The 24,152-nt window shown below is 37.8% G+C and overlaps 1 protein-coding gene and 1 pseudogene across 6 annotated transcripts in view; one reads left to right on the top strand and one right to left on the bottom strand.

The window, feature by feature from the left end:
- The window catches only part of STAU2 (staufen double-stranded RNA binding protein 2), a 390,312-nt gene that overhangs the window by 77,961 nt on the left and 288,199 nt on the right, over nucleotides 1-24,152 (top strand). The window contains exon 5 of one of the 6 annotated variants that reach the window (XM_090283732.1): nucleotides 3,525-3,671. The exons of the other annotated variants lie outside the window; for them this stretch is intronic. Coding sequence (XP_090139858.1) covers nucleotides 3,525-3,671 — 147 coding nt within the window. The remainder of the gene's footprint in view (nucleotides 1-3,524; nucleotides 3,672-24,152) is intronic. 6 annotated transcript variants of the gene reach the window in all.
- LOC150004512 (signal recognition particle 9 kDa protein pseudogene) lies at nucleotides 8,728-8,976 on the bottom strand (annotated as a pseudogene).

Here is a 24,152-nt window from a genome sequence, read left to right as displayed (position 1 = left end):
TGAGTTTCTTATGCATTTTGGATAGAATGAAGTTGCTAGTTAGCTGAATACAGGTTTGGTGAATTTATATATATTATATGTAATGGTAAAATATATGTATATCTTAAGGAGATAGAAAGGGTTAATTTGTGCATGATTTTTTCCCTTTTGAATATAGGAGCTCGTTCTCTCTCTCTCTTTCTCTCTCTCTCTCTCTCTCTCTCTCTCTCTCTTTTTTAAAGGTGAACCTTACTTTTCAAAATAACATTTGCTAGTAAGGAATGCATACGCTCAGGAATTTGCTGAGTTTGACCATTGTTTTCATGTCACCTCTACAGAGATGTTCTTTATTGACTTGACCTTTTTATCTGGTATTCCTTTTTTTCTCCCATCTAGAGCCCCTTACATACTTTTCTTCTCTTTTGCTTTCAGTGCCCTCTATCTAGAGAGCCTCTTATTGCCAACCAAAAAAGGAACTTTTTTTTTTATTACATTTTTGATTTTTAGTTGTAACAACCTCTGTTCACTGATTTAAAAAAAAAGGGACTGCAGGATATTTTTATGTGGAAGAACTGTGAGAAAAGCTCACAATAAAAACTGGGACACAGGACTTGAGCAGTAAAGCGAGGCCTTTATTCATGAGTCTGCAGAGCCGGGTGCACCCTCACAGCCAGGAGAATGTGTGCCCCAAGTAGACAAAGGAACCTGGTTTTATAGTTTTGGCTTCCCCACCCTGAAATTGCCACCCTAAAGTGAGAGCGATTAGCTTCCCAACCCTAACGCCACTAGCTCCCCCTCCCCTCTCCTTCTTCCCCGTTTCTCCATGACTGGATACTCCAGCGTCACAATCTAAGGAGTTCATTTAAATGCCCCTATTGTGATTTGTAGATATGCTAATGCTGTCAACTTCCTTCTCAGAGACCCTTTAATTACATTTGCCCTTTGTTACTAATGACTTTTTACTGGTTTGGGAATCACTATGACCTTGTTTCTTACAGAACAAAACCCTTTTATGTGAATTGTAGATTAAAAATCAACAGAGATGGATGTTGGTTCCATGTAAAATAGTTCCTAACATTACTGTGTGAAGTAAAAGTAGAAAGTATTTAAATGGAAGTGGTATTATCATCTGTGGAGATACTGAAGAGAGGATTCCTTCCATGGCTTGATGTAGATAAGTGACTTTTAAACCTTTTTTGACTAACCTGTAGTAATGATTATTTTTTAATGGTAATAATCAGTACACACATACACACATGCATGTATAACTGAAACAGAAAATTTATGAAACTGTAATCGTCGTCGGCAGCCGTCCGTCTCGAGAGACGATGGTGTAGCTTCTTAAGAGTCTGTCTGCACCGCCGAGAATGGTTGTGCAGTCCGACTCGGGAGTGACACGGTATCTGTCTCCTCCGGTGTTGAATCGACATCTTGCGATGACGCTGGAGTGTCCTCTCCAGTGAAGCTGAAGCTACAGAGCCTGGGCAGGGTGATATGGAGGGTCTGCTGTTGCCCATGCAGCAGACCCTGAAACTGTAATACCCTTAACATATTGTTGTACTCTAATGTTTTCTCTTTTATTCTATTAAAATTGCTAGCTGTGATCATTAACTTAGTTTCATGACCTGTTAATGGGTCATCATTTGTACTTTGAAAAACGCTAATCTAGATGACTTCTGAAGTTCCTTCCAGTACCAAGATTCTCTGTTACTAAGAGTCCATATTCTCAGAGAGAATTAAACTTCATCATTGAACAGCTGGGAACCAACTTAAATTTGAATGATATTAAGAATTCCCTTAGTTGGCCCTGGCTGGTGTGGCTCAGTGGATTGAGCACTGGCCTGCAAACCAAAGGGTTGCCAGTTTGATCCCCAGTCAGGACACATGCCTGAGTTGTGGGCAAGGTCCCCATTTGGGGTGCACGAGAGGCAACCACACATTGATGTTTCTCTCCCTCTCTCCCTCCCTTTCCCTCTCTCTAAAAATAAATAAGTAAAATCTAAGAATTCCCTCAGATGGAAATCTGGATGTTTGATTGCCTCAGAGGTATCAACAGTTACTGAAAAAGTAGAATCTCCATATAAAAGCTGTGCTTTATAAATACTATTGAGCCATTTAGTTTTGACCAATGTCCTGTGGTTCTGTAAGGAAAACTAGGAGGAGGATATGCAGGAGCTCTCTATACTCTCTGTACCATTTTTAATATATGTAATAATATTCCAAAATCAAAGTTAAAATTATAGAAAAGGATCTTTGAATAGTAATGTGCTCTGAAAACAATACCCAAAACCCTGGAGTTTTTTTTCTGTTTGCAAGTTTTTAATGTGACATATTATGATAGTACATTATAAGGTTCACTGTCCTCAACAGTAAGTTTAATACAACCCTTACGAGTTAGAGAAAAAAAATTAATAAGCAGTATTAAAGCTGAGTTTGCTAATTCTACTTGATAGTTGTTGGAGAGTTCTTTCTGGGATTTTGAAACTAAGAGGAATTAGTGGAATAAATTCTTTGAAGAAGATCTTAAGAGAAATGGGTGAAGGAGGTCAAAAAGTCAAATGAAAAAATGTAGTTGATGTAAATAAAACAAGACAGAATTTTGAATCATGTTTAAAATATTGACTTTATATACATATGTTTTATATATGCTAATGTGCTAATGTATATGACATGTATATATAATACATAAAAACACTGATGCATACCTATTATTTCTAAAATAATGAAAATAAAACACCACATTCTAAATCTTTAAGGTTAAAAAAAATTGCTGTAGCCACTAGCCACATAGGGCTATGAGCACTTGGAATATTGGTAGTGTAACTGAGGGACTTAAGTTTTAATTTTAATTAATGTGCTTAGTGACTTTAAAAATAAAACTCTGATCCCTGACTGGTGTGGCTCAGTTGGTTGGGCGCCATCCTTGCAAAGCTAAAGGTCAACGGTTTGATCCTGGTCAGGGCACATGCCTGGGTTGAGGGCTCTGTCCCTGGTTAGGGTGCGTGCGAAAGACAACCAATTGATGTTTCTCACATTGATGTTTCTTTCCTTGTCTTTCTTCCTCCCTTCCCCTCCCTCTAAAAATAAATAAAATCTTTTTAAAAATTAAAAAAACAAAAAACCGACACAGACCTGCTTGGTGGGGCCCACTGGACCTCTTCTCTCTATTAGACTTACGCTGTCAAAGGCTGGAAGGGCTCTTTCTTTAAGACTGCTGCCTTCTAGCCCGAAGCTACTGTTAAGGCCGAACCCAGGGTATGTACCTTTCTGTTTTAGACGGATATTTGACATTTCAAAGGACATCAGGTTTAATGTCCCACTTCCCCCAGCCTCTGCCCCTGTGGGATGCTAATTCCCAGACACAGAATCAGATGCAGGTGATGTGCTTCCTGTCTGTGTGTGACATGTGTGTGGGCAGTGGTCCTCATTGGAGCATTATATACACAGGCGTAGGCTCTTTACCTAGTTTACTATGCTGCCTAAAGGGTGTAGTTGTTTGGTGTGGAGAATGTTTTGTTAGAATTGTACATCTATTTTCCTTTTAGTGGGAAAGCTTTCGGTATCTGGCTTTTGCCAATGCATAGAGGTTCCTGCTATTTACTGAGAGAGGGAAGAGAGAAGAATGAAGGAGAAACAGATTTGTGGAGGGACTTAAGACCTGAGCATAAACCTGCCAATGAGACATCCAAGAGGTATGAATGAGTGTGTGTTGAAATTGGAGGCTGGCCCTCACTGGAGGATCTAGGTTGAAGTGACTGTGGAGCTGATTGCGGTGGGAGTCCTGGCTTCATCTGTTGCTCTCCACCATACCAGCCTCTCTCAAGCCACTGTGGCCACTGTTTCCAACAAGTTTTCATGCTCTCATTTTAGAAGTACTTATTTTTTTATTCCCTCTCTCTTGCCACAGTTTGTTGTAACCTTTAAGCCATACTGCTCATGGCCACCTAATTAAAATCGCACCCCGCATCACCCCATCCTGACATGCCCAGTCCCCTGCCTGCTGTTTCTTCTGTACCATCTGTACCATCGATGTCCTCTGTATTAGCTTTGTGTGGCTCAGGTGTATAAAGCGGAGAGGAGCAATGATACGAGAGTAAGAAACTTGGTTTTCATCTCAGGAGCAGTGGGAAATGAATGTTTTTGAGGAGCAGGATATGTGGCCATATTTGCATAGAGTGGCAGTGGGCGAGGGTAAGAGCAGTTATGGGTGATCAAATAGGGATGATTAGAATAAAAACAAAAACAAAAACAAAAATAAATAAATAAAACCATTTAATGATCCAGGCACTCTGCTAGGTGTTGAAGAAACAAGGATAGAACATGATTCTATCTCTTTCCTAGGGAGTTGAGTCTAGAAGTTTTGAGAGATGATTTCAATCCAAAGGTAAGTGTTCTGAGAGGAGGCTCAGAGTGTGTGGAAGCATAGAAAGTATGTTTAATTCGAGGGTTCAGGTTTGTGGGCCTGAATTAGTACTTTTGCAAAGTTACCTGAAGGCATGCATATTTATCTAATCTCTACTGATGATAAAATTTTCCAAAGTGTTTTAAGGAATTTTAGTTTCCAGGAATGTTAATAAATACTGTACAAAAAAGTAATTGAGTAAGTTTGGAGAGTTCTAGATTAAACCAAAGTATTTGTTTACTGCAGGACTTCTCAGAACTCATGATATACTTTTGTACATTATAAATCTTCTAGAAAAGTATATAATATGTAGGATTTTCCATACTTGTGTGGATACAGAACAAACCTTGGGAAATGCTGGCTTGCTCAAGATCTTAACTAGTTAAATGTAAGCTACAACTACAATACAGTTTCCACAACTGTGTCCTGCGATTTTTCTAAGACATTTCAGTTTTACCATAGAGAACAGCTTTAACTATGAAAATGCCTCAATTCTTAAGGCCACATTCTAACACTTTCACATGTGGGGTGAATGAAATTCTAAATTTGGCATAAATATTGCTAATAAATCTATTATAGTTCAGTGAGCAAATATTATAAAGAAGAAATTCAATATCATGTGAAATTTATTATCTAGGAATGTGTAACAAAACAACATTTTTCTGTTTTATTACCTCTTTTTTGTGACTTTGAAATATTAAGAATACTTCATTTTAGCTTTTTTTGTTTTGGTTCAGTGATTTTTGGCAGATAATGTTGCTTTAGAACTTATACTATTAGAAAAATAATGGTATAGTTAAAATGCAACACTATTTATATCCTATTATAAAAAAGGGTTTGGAAAGTATTGCCAGTAACTACTTTTCATGAATTTCTATATCAGGAGTTGGCAAATTGTAGCTTATGGGCCAGATCCAGCCATTGCCTATTTTTGTAGTGATCCACAATCTAAGGTAGTACTTCTAAAAATTATTGAAAAAAAATCAATAGAAGAATAATATTTCTTGATGTGTGAAAATTACATGAAATTCAGATTTTGGTGACCATAATAAAGCTTTACTGAAGCACAGCCACATTCGTTCATTGTGGCTGCTGTCACTGCAGCAGCCATGTTGAGTAGGTGCGAGTGCACCCGTGTGGCCTGCTAAGTCTGAAATACTTACTACCTGGCTTTTTTCAGAAAAAGTTTGCAGACCCCTGATCTATATTAATGATTAACAGAGTTTATGGTGTTATTTGATAAGTCAAGCTTATGGAAACATAGGGAACTGTGTCTTAATGTGTAACCAATCTTTAAATAAATGTCTTCTAATAATTTCCACTTATTTGTCCCTGCTGATTCCATTTTTTTTCTGGTAGAAGATATATGTTTTATTTTAACTTGAATTTTCTTTTTTTTGCCTATTGATCAGGAAGCACTTGGATTTCTAAAGTATTTTTTTTGTAGAATATATAGAAGTATGGAATAAATTTATATTTCTCACATATACTTGATTTATAGGGAAAACTGTTATATTTGAAGTTGACTTTGATAGACTACTAAGTCTATTAAAAATTATTATTGCAAATGATCATATAAGCAGCATAATGGTATTATTATTGGATTAGTTGGCCCAATGAATTCGTAATTGATTTTTTTCCCCTAATGCAACTGGAGTAGATATTCTTAGAATACTTTACCTCTTTGATTTGAATGCTACTACCAGTTTAATTTTATATAATTTTAAGTTTTTATTATGTATTCTACTTTGGTAGCTCTCTTCTTGGCTTTTAAGAGGGTGGTTTCATTTTTATTTCCAAATATTTGAACACTTTTGTCGGTGATTTTTTTCTTTTTGTAAATTTTATGGTTTGGGAAAAGTAAAAATAATATCAAACCGGAGCCAGAATAATGGAATTATGGTGTCCTGTTCAAAGTTATCTAAAACATGAAGTTTTGAAGAAGCAGCTTGATATATATAGGCACTTCTAAAGTGCTTAAATATATCCTTTTCAATATAATTATTAGTTTTGGTTGTCATACAGAAACTTACTTTTATCCTGAGTTGTCTGAGAGTTGTAGAGAATAGCTACCAAATCTAGGTCCTTAATGCCCCACTACTAACACTTGGTTTATGAAGAAGAAAACCAGCTATATGCAGCAAGGCCTCTATGTCTTTCTTTCAGCCTCTCATTCTTCTTGCAGGCCTTCTCATAGTAAAATCTCCTGTTAGTACAAATGAAAGGAGGACCATTTTCTCCTTCAAAGAACATAGCAACACTCCACAATCTCCATGTTTGAAGAATTTTTGCGTAGTCACAAAGTGTGGTCTTATTATTTTTTTAATTCGCATATTTTATTTACTGACCTCTCTGAAACATGTCAAAATTCATATGGCCAGTGGAACTTTCCTTATTAAAATGTTGCTCAACATGACAAATTCCTAACAAAAAATATTTTAATGTAGTAATCATTTAGGTGATAACATTCAGCTTACAAATACAAGATTAATATCAAATAATATACTTCTGGTTTAATGGAAAACATAACAGTTCTGAAGTCATGCTTAACATCTTGACCGAGTAGAGAGAGAAATGGGCAGGGATGTCAAAAAGGTATGCAAAGACAAACTGTATAAGGAAATATGTGAGAAACATTCTGTAATATGGTGACTTCGGTCCATCAGTGATTGTTGTGTACATGTGTTTTGAGCACCGAAAACTAAATTCAAAGTCTGCTGAACAAGCTAATAAAACTATGAATTCCTTATATTAAAAAACATAGTTTTAATGTGAAAATTCAAGATAAAGCATACTTGTTTTCATAATTACTTTTAGATACAGTTGAGACTACACTGATTCTAGTTAGCACATTTTATATTTGTTGGTCATCAACTGCACAAATTTTATTCCCCAAAAGAAATCAATCCATCCAGCAAAATGATTACATTTAATCTCTTTTAAAGATGAAGAAACAAAATGAAGAATAGGCTTTTCTTGATATCTTATTTTCAAATTATTGATACAAACCTACTAAATAAATCTTTTGCCCAGCATCAAATAACCTGCAGAAAGTTTCTAAGAGAGCTTCCTTTCTTGTTCAGTTTTCAAAAATAAAAGCTTTCTAACCAAAAGCATTTATATACATTCCTGGCTATCTAAAGTAAACATTAAAAAACAAAGTGTCAAAAATGATCTCTCAGCTTCCGAATAGCCCACTACTTCTGGCCAAGATGGAGGCATAGACAGACATGCTGTATCTCCCTCAACAACTAAGAAGGAATACAACTACCTCAAAACTAGAAACAACCAAAAGTTCCAGAAAATCAAACTGCATGGAAGTCCAGCAAAGATATAAAGAAGAAATACTCTTCCAGACAGGTAGGAGGGGTGGAGCTGTGGCGGAGAGGATGTGGTGTGGTGGTGGCGGTGGCGGCAGTGGCAGGCTGGCAGAAAACACAGTCACACGTTTTAAAAAGTTAGGAGGGACACCTGGGGAGCGTTCCCAGCTCCTCACCAGACCGCAGAACTCACCGTCCCAGCACCAGGGAAAATCAAGCCTCATTGCTTCTGACTGCAGACCAGTGGGGTTTGGGGTGGAGCCAGAAACTGACGGTCTCTCAGCAGAGTCCACATGTGTAAAGGGCCCTCACGGTCCTAGAACATCCACAGACCCACCCACTCTGGGAACAACAGCCAGGGCAACAACTAGAGGGGTGCCAGTCCCATACGGAATTGGGAGAAGTGCCTGGAAAAGAGATGAGTGCTGAGCAGGTGGCATTGTTCCCTCTCAGACTCCTCCCCCACATACAGCGCCACAACGTGGTGAAACAGGTCACCCTGTACTGACAAATCCCTAAGGCTCCATCCCTTACAACGTAACAGGAGTGACAGCTCTACCTAAGACACAGGCAAACAAACACAGGAGCCTGTCAAGATGAGGAGACAGAGAAGTATGGCCCAAAAGGGGAAATGGATCAAGGTTCCAGTGGGAGAGCTAAGCGACGAGGAGATAGCCAACCTAACAGATCCCCGGGGAGATAGCCAACCTAACAAGACAGTGGTGATAAAGATGCGCACAGGCTTGACAGATATGCTTCAGCACAACAAACTCAGAAGAAGTGAAGGCTATGCTAAGTGAAATGAAGGGAAATCCACACAAAACCAATGGTGAGTGGAAGAAAACCAGGGTTCAAATCAATGATTTGGAACATAAGGAAGAAAATAACGGTCAACCAGTATAGAATGAGGAAAGAAGAATTGAATAGCCCACTAAGTTACATACAGTATTTTCTGTCCTGACACGTTCTCAAATTCAAGATATTTACTTCCTAAGAACATGGCAAACAGCCTTCATTTCAAACCATTCAGTCCATTTCTATGGCAACACTACAGGATTCCTTGGCTACCATGAGTTGCCTCAGTTCACTGTGGAATCTTCTTTACATCTGGAGCTTGGTCTGTTATATACACCAAACTAAATCATCTGTTACTTTAATACACAAACTCCCATCATAATGCCTATATTTGAGAACCACATGTGCCTTCATAGGGTCTGCGAGGTAGAGTTTCTGGGCCGTGTTACTGAACTCCTTCCAGGCCTGGTATTGTGGCATCGTGGGCCTGTGGTGGAATGAGACGGGGAGACAAGACTGGGATGGAGGCACATGACACAGCCCACCTACCTACCTACTTCCCACCTGCTGTGGTCTTATTTCTTTGTTGATATATTTACACAGATAAATTGAGTAAATAAACCACTAAAGAAGATTGTCAAGTGGAGTTAAAGCCCAAAGGAATCCAAATACCAAAGGAACTAGTGAAATTCATCTATCATCACATAGAAAGATTTTCTGTATTAGACTATAACACTAAGATGGATATAATCTAATAGTATCAGTTAAACTAAGTAAAAAATGTTTGGAATTCTACTTGTTTTGTACCAAAATAATGGTTATAATTCATATTGATCTTTAGGAATTAAAAAATGTAGTTTGGCATTTTCTTATGGAAATCATTTGTATGTTCAGCAAATAGCTTGTGTTTTCAGATATGGTTAATTTCATTCTGTTTGGCCAGGAGTGTAGAGATACCCACTGAAGAGTCTTTGACATAAGTAAGCCAAGGGTTGATGACTGCACTTAAGACTCACTTGGAAAACATTAAGTCTGGACTCTGGTGGATGCAGCTTTGTTGAACTTTCAATGGAATTGCAATTGTATTTGAACTTACTCTGATGGACTAAATTTTTTAAAAAATAGTATTTCTAATGAACTGAGTAGTATTCTTATTGTGTTTTGTTGGCTCAATTAATCAAAAAGTGATTTAAAAAAAAATCTGTACCTGCAAAACTAGTCTCTTGAGGTAGAATAGCTGTTATTTGAAAAAAAAAAAAAAAAAAGAATCTGTTTCCTTTAGTCATAAAGCTTGGGAAATGCTGAATTAAGGAAAGGTTAAAGGTTTTCTGTTGTAGAACTCAGAGCTTTTACTTTTTGATTTTTGTGTGTATTTTATCTTTTGATGTTTTTGTATTTTATGTATTACAAAATTTTAAACATTTGAATGTTAATATAAACGTTGTGCTATCCTTGCGTTCCAGCACTATCTGCCCTTGCCAGGAACTTCCTTTTGACTCGGGTATCCTACCTCTGGGGACATATCCTCAGAATCTTGAAACACCAGTTTGAAAGGATATATGCACCCCTATGTTCATAGCAGCATTATTTATAATAGCCAAGAAACAGTCCAAGTGCCCGTCAGTCGATGAGTGGATAAAAAAGCTGTAGTACATTTACACAATGGAATACTATGCAGACGTAAATAAGAAGGATCTGTTACCTTTTGTGACAGCATGGATGGGCCTGTACAGTATTATGCTAAGTGAGATAAGCCAGTCAGAGAAAGACAAATACCATATGATCTAACTTACATGTGGAACCTAATGAACAAAATAAACTGACGAACAAATTAGAAACAGAGGCACAGACACATGGAACAGACTGTCAACTATGAGAGGGGACTGGAGAATGGGGACTGGATGAAAGAAGGTGAAGGGATTAGCCCAAGAACACATATGCATGTTTCATGGACACAGACAGCAGTGTGGTGACGGCCAGAGGGAAGGGGGAAAGAGTCTGTGTTGAGGTGGGCAAAAGGGGGGGAGTGGGGATATCTGTAATAGTGTTCAACAATAAAAATTAAAAAATTAAAATTAAAATGTATCATTCCATAACAATCTGATTTTTTAAAAAATTTGAAATATACATTATGGATTATTTAATGTTTGTATATAAGGAACTGTATCATTTTTCTAATTTTTGTATGAATATTTTAGAAACCTGTATCCATATAGGTCTACTTAACGTCTCAGCAGAGATGATTTTTTTTTTTTCATTTTATTAAGAGTTTATAGTTCCCTGAAGGAGGATTTATCCAATCAGATCTCACTTGGCCATTCTGGAAACAGGACTACACTGTTTAGTATCCACAGTGTGGTTTTGTCATTTATTTCACCAGTTCTGTATTCATGGACACACCGTTTCTAATGTCTTGCTGGAACCATGTTGCAGTATATATCTCTGTACTTACATTTTAGCCACATGTGAAACATTTTTATAGGTACTTTAGACATATCAGTAAATAGAATAGATAAATATTTGATAAAGTAAAATTAAGGTAAATTTCTGCTGTGATGAAGCTTACATTCTAGTTGAGGGAGATAGACAATAAAAAATAAAGATAATAGGTGTATTTTACAGTAGATCAGGAAGTGAAAGTGCTATGGGCAAATGGAAAATGGACCAGAGAAAAGGGATGATTACAGTTTTAAATAGGAGGGTCTTCTGAGAAAGTGAGATTTGAGCAGGGACTTCAGGGAGGTGAGGGAGTAAACATTGATGGTGTCTGAGGAGAAGTAGGAGATTGGCCATTGAAAAGGCCCCACGGTGGGCACCTGTGTGGTGAGTGAGAAGCAGGAAGGAGGCCAGTGTGGTTGCAGGGAGCAGGAGCGGTGCTCAGAGGAGTGAGTCCAAGTCAGAAGACTTAGGGCCACATTGTGGAGCGCCTTATAGGCCATTGTAAGGACTTTGGCTTTTACTCTGAACAAAACATAGAACCATTGCAGGGATTTGAGCAGCAAAGCGACATGCTCTGATTTACCTTTCGGGAGGATCACTTTGGCAACTAAGAGTACAGGTAGGAGGTTATTACAATAATCCAGACTAGAGATAAACTGTGTTGAATCTTTTGGGTTTTTTTCCCACTGATATAATTAGGTAAAGAAGGAAAACTCTGACTCCAAAAAACCTCCGCTGCCTTGCGGCATACCTCTTCAGGGGAAAGGCTAAGGGAGTAAACCCCGACAGAAAATCCGGAGCCGGAGTCCCTAAGGCGGTTTGACGTTGTAGTCAACACCGGCAACTCCTGCGGCGCACCTGAAGCCAAGCTGTATTGACTTCGTCTTTCCCTTGGACCCTTCAGCTGCGAAGAGAGGGGGGGTCTGCTGCATGGGCAACAGCAGACCCTCCATATCACCCTGCCCAGGCTCTGTAGCTTCAGCTTCACTGGAGAGGACACTCCAGCGTCATCACAAGATGTCGATTTAACACGGGAGGAGACAGATACCGTGTCACTCCCGAGTTGGACTGCACAGCCATTCTCGGCGGTGCAGATAGACTCTTAAGAAGCTACACCATCGTCTCTCGAGACGGACGGCTGCCAAGAAGATAATTAGGTGAAAAATGATACCTCTTTGGCATTTTAATGTACATTTATTTATGATTGAAGTTGCATATCTTCTCATATGTGTAAGTCATTTATATTTCCTTTTGTGTGAATTGTGACTTTATAACCTTGCTTATTTTCCTATTGATTGAATTGTCTTTTTCCTACTGATATGTAAGTCAGTTGATTTCACGTATAGCTAAGGATGAAAATTACATATCTAGCCTGACCTCATCCGTATATTATGCAGCTGCCTCAGGATCACTGATCATGCCAAATGTGAAGTACTTGGAGAGCCCACTGTCACAGCTAAGCGCATTCCCACCTGGCATGTTCGCAGCTGGATCCCACATGCATCCTTTTATTTTGAACTCACCCTGCTGAGAGCCTGATTTGCTTTGCACCCATGTGACTCAGAGCCTGGCCTTTGCCAGTCCAGTGTCCTCCCTCCCCATCATTTGCTCTCACATTAAGGGAACTACAGTAACATAGTGCCATGGTTAAGGAGGCCTGTGGAGCCTGTCTACCTTTGTTTAAACCTGGTTCTCCTTAGGCCAGTTACTTAGCCTCTGTGTTCTTTTTTTTTTTTTTTTTTTTTTTTTAAGATTTTATTTTTTAGAAAGGAGGAGGGAGGGACAAAGAGAGGGAGAAAACACTGATAGGTTGCCTCTTGCATGTCCCCAGCTGGAGATCTGGCCTGCAACCCAGGCATGTGCCATGACCAGGAGTTGAACCGGTGACCTTTTGGTTCACAGACTAGCATTTGATCCACTGGGCCACACCAACCATAGCTAGCCTCTGTTCTTTAGTTTCCTCAGCTGTAAAATGGAAATAACAATGGCATTTACCTCGTGGGGCTATTGTGAGGATTAACTGAGTTGTGTGTGCAATAGTAAACTGCTCAGTGAAAGTTAGCTATGATCAATCCCTCAGTTCACAAATGTTTATTGGACTTCTTTTAAGTGCTCAGTAATCATACCAGATAACAAGATACTAGGACTAGAGTGAATAAGACTCCCTTTTCCCCTATGTCTGAGCAGAAATCAGTCCCATACAGCCTTCCTAGAACACCAATCCCAGAATAGTATGGGAAATCATTTATTTCTTCCTCTGTTAAAGAAATTATATGGTCTCATACAAGGTTCACAAGCATTTGCAGGGGAGTCCTGTCCTTAAATTTGACAAGTAAAAGAATATACTTATTTTGATTTTATTACAATTTTATTTTGATAAAACAAGAGTCAAATGACAACTAAGATTATAGATTTAGCTCTTCATCTAGTTGATGTCATCCTAAGTTCCCAAGCTCTGAAGTGTTCAGTTTCAGGGTGGGATTTCTTATGTGTGTGGGGTAATTGAGCCTCCTGAGTGTTCGCCATGGTCATGGTCAGCAGTCCCGATGCCTCTGCTGCACTGGTGTTCTTAGAGTCCAGCAGTCTCCGGTTACATTACAGATCTCTCTGTCTCACGAGAAGTGCCATCCAATGTCTGCAAATAAGATTGTATAGTCTTATTTGCAAGCCTTTCTTTTGTTCTTTTAAGTGAATTTTTCAGGAGAATAACAAAAAGGATAATTAAAATTTGCTCAGGATATATTCTTACTTTAGTCCTATGTGTGTCTCAATTTTTTGGAATTCTTCATGCTGCTTCTTCAAATCCTCCTGGAACCTTATGCACAATGAGTTTGAATGACTCATTGATTTTGCTTGACATCTTGTCTTTTTAAGAACTTGTGGAAAGCTTTCTCCAAGTCATTTAAGGCAGCAAGAGATTTTTTCTGTATTGAACTTGCTAGTTGCCTGTGCATCTTTTATTTATTTAAGAAGAGTTTACTTATTTATTTTTTAGAGAGGGAAAGGGAGGGAGATAGAGAGGGAGAGAAACATCGATGTGCAAGAGATATATCAATCAATTGCCTTTTGCACACCCCCAACTCGGGACCTGGCCCGCAACCCAGGCATGTGCCCTGACTGGGAATTGAACCGGCAACCTTTTGGTTTGTAGGCCGGCACTCAATCCACTGAGCCACACCAGCCAGGGTTATGTATCTAATTTAAAAACAAAAATAAAGCTGTCTTATGTTCTGATCTTTCCTAAATCCAAATAAGTTCTTTATGTTTAGTTTCAATAGTCTATATTTCTAATTAACAATAGTAAAATAATCTTAATATCACAAGTAACATCATCATGTATTTTTCATCCTGTTTGCTTGCATGCTTTTTTTCTCTCCTTCCTCAGCCCTTTTCTCTCCTTGAGATGAACATGAGCAGCTTCAGCTCTTTAGCTCTTCTCTCTATTACTCAGTAATGTTTGGACTGTATATTTAATTATCTAAGGTATTATTCTCATCATGGCTTACTGCCTTTCTCAGTTCAGATTTCCTGGGAGCTTATCATTCACTAATTTCCCAGGCTTTTTCTTGGCTTCAGTCATCAGAACCTTGACCCACTTGCTTTCTCTATTTCCTTATTATTTGTTGACATTCTCACATTCTCTGGTCAAGATGCATTTCTTCAAAGATAAATGAGTTACTAGACTCCTATGCTGTGGTTGACTGACAGGTCACAGAACAGTCTATATAGATATAACATAATCCCAAACAATAAATAAATGTCCTTTAAGTCATAAGAAAAAGCAAAAGTATAGTAAAAGTAACATTATTTATTATGTTACATTTGATTTCTTCTGATGATTTATTTAGTTGATTTTCACAATATCTGAACTTATCATTGTATTTTCTGAACACTGCTTGGTAGTTTGAAGTGTATTGGCATTCTCGAATGACTGTGAACCAAATGTCAGGTTCACTATGTGAAGTGAAAGGCTGGAGACCAGCCAGTGTGATTGTAGCCCTGTCCTGGACCTCCTCAAGCAGACATAACAGTGCAGTACCTAGATTGGAAGAGCTGGTGGCAAAGCCCCTCAGTTATTTACAGGGAATAACAAGGTACAAGAGGTGCTTGAAGCATCATGGAACATTGTGGAGTGTCTCAGAAGGATGATGGGTTAGTTGGCAAGAAAGACATAGGGCAAACACTTGTGATTTCCTGCTATCACCTAGCATTGTGTGTAATTTATTTACCCAGGGTGACATGGCCAGTAAAGGACTGAGCTGACTTTAACCCAGGATGCCGTCTTCAAAGCTCATGCTTTTTCTGACACTTTGCCAACTCACATAAGCATCTGCTCTTTGGGAATATTAGGATGTCACGACAGACTTATTTAAGAATATCCCCAGAAGCTGTTTTGCCCATAGAAAAGAATTTGCAGAGTGAGAGAAATGCAATCTCTTATCCACATTGTGAATAGAAATAAATTAGCATAATCACAGGTCACACCTGTTAGCCTTAGAAAGCTCTAAATATCACTGAACTTGTTCACAAGTGTGGTAGTCAGACTGAATGTTAATGTTATATCTTTACCAATATTGCCTTATTTGTCATCATGTTTTTGCCTCGTGGTACATGGCGAAGATTAAGAGGATTTGGTGATGCTGAGTTTAGTGCACATCCTGGAATAAGTTCACGCTGATTTCCTGATGAAAAGCACATCTGGGTTATCTGCAGCAACACAAGAAGAGGACAGCCTGGATCATTGCATTCCACGTGGTATTCTCTAGAGGACTTGTGTCAGAAAGATAAAAAATTAACTTAAATTGCTTAGCATTACCTCAGAGTACCTGTAGTTCAAAGTAGGAGAGTTTTCTAGAAGTTTCAGACACTTTTCTGTTTTAGCAAAAAGATGCTTTTTACCCTTTCATAGTGTGAAAGGATCAGGTAGTTGAGCAAGTCCTTTTTCCCATTTCTTTGAAAAATAGTCTGAGTCAAACGATGGTATTGGCTCCAAAGGATCTGTATAATTGCAAAGAATCAGGTGGTGTGGATTATGATAAAAAAGTATATTACCAATAGAAGAAATTTCTAATACCCTACATGATTATTATCAATAATCTGAGACTACATGCATTATTTGAATCTGACAATATATCTCCTCTACGTAGCAATCCAGCTAAAAAATTATATTTCTAGTTTTAGTGCCTAGGAAGTCACCCAGAACTTTGCATTTAAAAAAAAAAGAAAAGATTTTATTTATTTATTTTTAGAGAGAGGGAAAGAGAGGGAGAAAAACATCAATGTGTGGTTGCCTCTTGCACACCCCCAACTGGGTACCTGGCCTGCAACCCAGGCATATGCCCTGACTGGGAATTGAACCAGCAACCCTTTGGTTTGCAGGCTGGCCCTCAATCCACTGAGCCCCACCAGCCAGGGCAGCTCTGCATTTTTAAAGGACACATGTCCTTCTAATTATTGTGAGATAACGAAAAGATTATACACTGGATTAATTCTTACTGCAGGTGAGAGGATAAGGTATAGTTTCTAAAATAATTGTTTAAATGTTTAATTATAATTTTTATGATATGTTGGAGCCAACATTTTCTTACAGAAATACAACTTAAGATTTAATATTGGGCAACAGTGGGAAAATGGGATTTAGTATGAAAATATTTGCTTTTTGTAAACCTTTTTATGAATGTAGCTAATGCATAAGTGACAGCAAGCTGTAAAAACAATTAGTTGGGAAAATGCCAAGTAAGTTTTTTATATTCCAATGAATATCTGTTAACTTCACGTTATAGTTATAATTAAACTATATGCAAATGTACAACTAGATTCACTTAGATTTAGGTAAAAAATCAAACCTAAAGTTAGAAGTAAGGAATAAGTATAATTATTGTTTGCATCTCCAAACAAAGCCCATTAATCTTTCTGTAATCCTGCTGATGTAATGTCTCCATGTTACTTTTGGGAGTATTTGAAGTGGGCAAGCATCCAAAGTTGATAGTTAATTCTGATTGGAAAGGGCCTGGAGTAGATGTCTGAGTTGGACATTGTAACAAAGCAAACAGTTTCTAAAGCCCTTGGAAGATTTCACTACAAACACAATCATTCATTTGATTTTCTTATTCTAGACATTACAAAATTAATTTATCCCTCCAAAGGATGTGAAATCCCTTCTAACAATATAATCTACATTTGTATTTATTTTAAATATAAACTTCTTGAAAGTATATACTTCTGGGCTTAAGATAATGAGGAAACAGAAGCATTTAAAATATTTTCTAGAACCAGTTTTAGGAACCATTTTGTTGGTGGAAAGGACTTCGGAGATTCTGTGTATTGGGGGTTTTCAAAGAACCTTCTCAGACAACCATTAACCAAACATGACCTATTGATCAAATTCAATAATGAGAATTTTCTTACAGCTCAAGGAAAAAAATAAGCCATATTTTCAATAATTTTCTTAAATTTAGGAATCTGCTATTAGACTCTTAGCATGCAGTATTTAGTAAATATATATTAAAAACTTAAAATTGTATTTCTTTATGAAGGAAAATGAATGCATAAATACACTGATTAGAACACAGAAAAATAATAGAGAAAACATGTGGAATCCAATCTCTTGTTCTTGGGAAGAACAGATAAAACATAGAAATTTGTACTCTAATCAAGGTAAATGTGATTTTAAAGCACAAATATGCAAAATATGGCCTGATAATGGGGGTGGGGGAGTATGGATACATAGGAAATGAAACTTCTCATAAAGGACTTTTGTTTAACTCATGGAAAACTATTTCAGAACCTGGATGAATTAGGCGATTTTGTATGAAAATATATATGACCAAAACTGACCCTAGGAAAAAAAAAAAAAGACCTGAAGGCTATAAAAAAGGATAAGTACATAGCCACACAGCTTGCTACCACTATCACTCCCACCATCCTGAAGAAAAGCACTTGGTCTAGATGGTTTCACAGAAAAATTTTATTGAGCATTTTTGAAAAATAGAAAACAAATTGTTTTGGGCAATCAAAAATAATTTGATGTCTAGCTCAACAATGCCAGATTAAAAAAACAAGAAAGGATACAGCTTCAGGTCAATATTATTTATAGGATATCAATGGAAAAATCCTAATTAAAATACAGGCCAACAGACTTTGAAAGAAACACCATAAGCAAGTGGAATTTATTCCAGGGATGTAAATTTGTTTTACTATTAGAAAATATATTAATAAAATTTACCTTATTAAGAGATAAAAATAAAAATTGTTAAGTATTTATACAGATGCTTTAAAGACATTTAAAAATCCATTGTGACTTTGAAAACTCAATAGATTATGAATAATTGAATACTTCTTTAACATTGTAAACTGTATATTCTGTAGATACACACATCTATTCTCTCTTGCATTCTCACACCCCATTCCAACCCAACTCAACCCAACCCAACCCTAACCCAACTCAATCCAACTCTAACCCAACTCAACTCTACCTAACCCAGTTTAACCCAGCCTAACCCAATAGCCAGCATTATGCTTAATGAGGGTGTACTAGCTTCCCACTGAAGTAAGAAACAAGGCAAGGTTTCCATTATCAACTGCCATTTAATGTTCTTTTGGAGTTATGGAGAAAATAAAAGGAATAAAATGTGGAAAGAAATAGGAAAAATGATCATTTTTTGCAGATCAGGTATGATTATTTGGAACATTGCAGAGAATCAACTAAAAACCTATTAGACGCAATAAGGTACAAAGTGAATATTCAGGATTCAAAAGCCTTCATATTCATAACAGGAGAAGTGAAGAAGACCTCTGTGAGGTGCTCCTCAATCTTAAGCATGCACAAAATTCACCGAGGCTGTTTGGTAATAATGTAGTTTCCTGGACTCCACCCAAGGAGTCCTGTTCCACCAGCCTTCAATCTGCCTTTTAACAGGGGTTCCTCAACCCCGCCAGCAGGGCCCTGAGGGTGTCTGTGTGGGAGACCCACTCACATTCCTGTCCTGGCACGCCTCACTCATGGCCAGCTTCCACAGCGCTGTCTGTAGTGCCATCCAACTGTCTCTGACATGTGCTGCTGTGCTCAGAGGGACACTGGCAGCACAGTCTGGAAGGAGAGCCCTCCAGGTTGCTCTGCAGGGGCCCTGCCTTTCAATCACAAAGTGGAAACACTTCCAGCATTGCTCTGCAGGTCAGCCACCACAGGAGAGCCACAATTGCAGCTTCTGCTATGTGTTTTCTGTCCCCTGGGAGGGAAGGAGGAGAGTGGTGTCCTCTGGGACCTGTGCTTCAGGAAAACATTGAGCAGAACCTCCAGGACGCTGGCAGCCTTTACTAACCTACCACTCTGCAGGGCTGTGTCACTGGAGTTTATCACACACTCCCCACCAGTCCTCTAGTCCTTTAATTCCTGTGTTTTCTAGTGCCTCACAGCCTGAATGGCCACTGATGCTTAGCAAGACCATAACTGGTTAAGTCCAGCCCCTCTAAAGAAGTTGCATCTTGATATAACCACAGGCCTTCAGTCACTGAGCACTACCTGCAGTCTGGCTGTATTCTCCTAGTCATGTCAATGTCCTGTTTTCAGATATGACCTGTAGTGGCCTGCTAGCTGTTCTCTTCTTGCCTCTTTTTGGGCAAACAGTAACAAAGGACCTTTATCAGTCAAATTGTGTCACTTCCCTCCTGGAAACCTTCCAGTGGCTCCCATCACATATAGAATCAAGTTCTCATTTGCTACCTTGCTGCCTCTCAGACATGGTTTCCTGCCACTCACCCCTTGACTCACAGCTTTCCAGGTGTACGAACATTTGCTGTTTCTCAAAAATAATGCCTGTTGTTACTTTCCCAGGTCCTTTCCACTTGCTGTCACATTTCCAGGTATTAATTAGGCCCCTGATAAATATTTGCTGAATTAATAATTGAATTCACATACTCCTCTAGGCAATCAGGGGAGGAAGAAGATCAGGTCATTAATTTCTGAGAGTGCACAATAGAGGGATGCTCTAATCCCCACCCCAGACAGGTTAGGCTAATTTCGGGGAGCTTGTCAAGAATGTAAACAGATTAGTGAGATCACCTAGGAAGATGGTCTCATCTGTGAGAAACAGAAGATTGAACCCCAGGGAGGAACAACATTAGAAAAAAAATTTTTTTAATTAAGGTAAAAGTAACATAACAAAATTAACAATTTTAGACATTTTAAAGTATTCTTTTATGTGCAACTGTCACCAGTATCTAATTTCAGAACATTTCATCACCTCTTTCTTCATTACTCCCCATTTTCCCTCTTCCCAGCCCCTGGCAACCACTAATCTACTTTTTGTCTTTGTGGATTTGCCTATTCTGGACATTTCATCTATATGGAATCATTCAATATGTAACTTTTTGTGCCTAGGTTTCACTTAGAATGTTTTCAAAGTTCATCCATATTGTAGCATGTATCAGTACTTCATTCACTGGTACTGCTGGACTTTGGGATTATTTCCATTTTTTTGGCTATTACAAATAATGGAGCTATGAACATCGGCGTATATACATTTTTGTTTCTACACCTGTTTTAATTTCTCTTGGGTTTATACGTCTCAAATTGGAATTGCTGGGTCAAATGGTAATACTTTATTTTACTTTGAGGAACTGCCAAAATGTTTTCTACAGTGGCTGCACCATTTTACATTCCCACCAGAATGAATGATTGTTCCAGTTTTCACTGCATCCTTGCCAACACTTGTTTTTGTTTTTGTTTTGTTTGTTTGTTTGACTATAGCCAACTTAGCGGATGTGAAGTGGTAGCTCATTATGGCTTTGATTTGCATTTCCCTAATGGGAACATCAACATTTAAGCACTGGCTCCAGAAGGATGGGTTAAGAGAGGAGGCAGAAAGCTAGAGAACAGAACACTGTAGTCAAATCAGTCTCCTGGACTTAGAGGGCCCTCAGTATTCTTCTTGGTTACAGATGTGACCATTAGCCTACAGAGCTCTTCAGTATCTGGCAGATCTCTTACATCTAGCTTGATTTAAATTGCCTTGATGTTCCAAGTCAGGCATGATTACTCCAAAGTTAACACTGGTAACTCTGCATTTTATTGTGCTCATCCAGTTCATTCAGAGGCAGCAGAGTGTAGAGGTTAAAAGCATGGGCTCTGAAGTGAGACTGCCTGGGTTCAAATGCTGGTGCAAGTGGGGTGACTTTGGGCAACTTAGTTAACATCTCTATTTCTCATTTCTTCATGTGAACAGTGAGGTTGGGGTTGTTATGGTCACTGAATGCGATTAATGTGTAAAGTGCTCCGAATAGTGTGTGGCACATAGTGAGTACTTTGTATGTTTTTGCTGCAATCATGGTGATGATGATGATGACTTAGCTAGATACAGTATTCTCTCACTTACATGGGTATTACGTTCTAGACCCCCCCCCTCCACGATAGATGAAAATCCGCGAAGTAGGAATCTTACATTTATTTTAGTATTTATATATATTTTAAGGCTTTATAAACCCTTCCCACACACTTATAAACTGTTTCCAGTCCCTTATTAACCTTTCCCACACTTTTATAAACACTACTTATGTTCTTAAACATATTCTACACTCTTAAACCTATGTAACTTTAACAACATACGTATACAGTACCGCAAAATCCCGCGATATAGTGAAAAACCCACGATAAATAATTAAATATAATATTTTTAAAAATCCCGCAATACAGTGAGACCGCGATAAGTGAACCACGATGTAGAGAGGGACTACTGTACTCATTTAGGGAAGGAGCAAAACAGGTGTATACTAGATCTGAGTGTGGGATAGAGGGTGGTGATAGTGTGTTTACAAAATGGGGCTTTTGGATAATATGCTCTGCTTTCTGTGGTCCTGTTATGGTGTTGGTATCAGCAACAGTATAAATTGCTTGCTCTTGTGGCTCATGTCCTGTATTTCACAAGTCACTCCACTTAGCACATTTACATTTTGGACACAGATTTACCTTTATTTGTTTGAACAAGGGCTAGATTTGCTTCAATTAAATGTTTTCTTTTGTTATTACTCCAGTAGAATCATATTATTTTTAATAATTTGGAATTATGAAAGAAAACATTATTTATAATTCCATCACTTCAAAACACTCTGTCCCAGCTTCTGTATTTTCCCTTAGGCATTTTAAACATAATTATAATAATTCTACAAACAGAAGATCGTTACAGCTCTTAGAGCTTATTTTCAACTGCTCTGTGAATCTTTTCTAATAGGTCTTAGTTTTTGAAATTCCTCAAGACTTAGCATTTAAATCTCATAAAAGATATATTTTCAAAATTTATAGATGTGAGTAGAGAGAGAACCCTTTCCTATCAAGATATTTTATATACATACAAGCTTGAAAATATGCCAAGGACTATTTTATAGCTTTCTGATAAAACCTATTATTTTTCTACAGCAAGAAAAAGAATGCTTAGCATTGCCAAAAAAGTGTACAAAGAGTCAAAATAATCAACATGTCATTTAAATTCTAAGTTTTGGCATTTAGAGTTCTTTAAACATAGATTCTGCAAATATTTTACAGATAAGTAAACTGAGATAGAAAGATTAAGTGACATTTCTGTTTTCAGTCAATGTTAGAAATAAACACAGAAATCCAAACCTCTTCATATTAGATCAGGAGACAACATTTTAAGACATAAACCTGTAGAAGAGATATGAACACTTTGGCTGTGTTGAGATTTATGAATAATGCTATCAAATAAAATGAAGCAATTATTTTTCAATTTTTTAAAGTTATGATGTTATTTGGTATATGTCTTTCTCACCATGTAAAAGTGACACTTAGAAAAGTGGAGATGTTGGAGAATCAAGCAGTCACAGAGTGAGAGGGAGGACAGAGATTTTAGTTTAGAAAGATAATACAAAATGAGTCTATAAAAAGGGCATTAATGAGGTAACTTTAGGGGGAATGGCAAAGACCTGATATAGAAGGTTCTTAAAACTGACAAGCAAAAATAAATATAATAATAATACTTATATTCTTATATTCTTATAAACATTTTAAAATCTTTGCTCAAATTGCAAAACTGTATAGGGAATGCCAAGTATTAAATCAAAGGAACCAAGTATACTTCGTTTCTTTATTTTGGTATCAACTTGTGATATCTTGAAGATAGGCCAAACCTAAAGACTTTTGGGGGATCTAAAGAAAAGAAAGCTTTTATTTACTTGAAATTTTATTTGTGTGTTATTTTTTGTAGGACTTTTAGCAGAGAGAGGGCAAAGAGGCATGGAGAAAAAGGCCTGACAAGCAGCCTTTATAAAATTTAGACTGCTAAGCTGTGTGTCACTCTTGGTAGGCCTCTCATTTGGATGTATTTTTGGCCCTGGTTGGCTTGACATACTGTAAAAACATATGGTTTGATCATGGAGTTGTTTGTTTCAGCAGCTACTCAGTAAAAACCCTTCTGAAGTCTGTTAGTGGACCTTAGGTTTAAAATGCACCCTTAGGTTCTCTGGCCTGCCAAGAACAGATCCAGTTTAATAAAAAAATAGCACAAATAGGATAAAGCTGATCTCTAGGAAACTCCTTAAGAGATTCCTGAGCTCTGAAGTAAGGCAGACTTGAGTTTGCTCCCAGCAATTCTATTGGGAGGTTTGTTACCTGTCAAGGTGACCATGGAGACAACTGTCTCACCAGGCTGCTTTGAGGATTAAAGAAGAAAGAGGTACAAGAACCCTAACTATGGTGCTCTAAGGAAGGACTGTATGGGGTCCTTTGCTTGCATGGATTTTGAAGTTCTTGTCAAGTCACAGGAGCCCTGCTGTGGGATGTGGTGCTGTCATGGGGCAGTGGCTTTTAGACTTTCAGTGCAGAGAGTCACCAGGGAAACTTGAGTGAAGATTTTGTCCCATCTCCAGGAACTGATTCAGCAGTTCATGGTTGAAGCACAGAAATCTGCATTTTTAACAAGCACTAAAAATTCAGATGAAAGTAGAGTCACACTTTGCAAAATATACTTTGGGGTTGTGGGTAGAAGCCATTTGACCCTGAAACTTTAATAGCTTGGATGGATGGGTGAGTTTTCCCCACTTATCTTTTAACAGTAATCACTATGGGGATTTAAGCATTTGACCACAAAATTCTAATTAAAAAAAAAAATCACTCAAGAATAGCAATGTAAGCTTAGGTAAATAAATACTAATTTGTAGAAATATGTATATCACTTACCATAAGAACTTTAGCAAAAATGAGGGGAATG

The sequence above is a fragment of the Furipterus horrens genome, unplaced genomic scaffold (genome assembly GCF_987537825.1).
Source record: "Furipterus horrens unplaced genomic scaffold, mFurHor1.1.pri manual_scaffold_7, whole genome shotgun sequence".
Classification (NCBI taxonomy): Eukaryota; Metazoa; Chordata; class Mammalia; order Chiroptera; family Furipteridae; genus Furipterus; species Furipterus horrens.
This window is presented reverse-complemented; position numbering and strand designations above follow the sequence as displayed.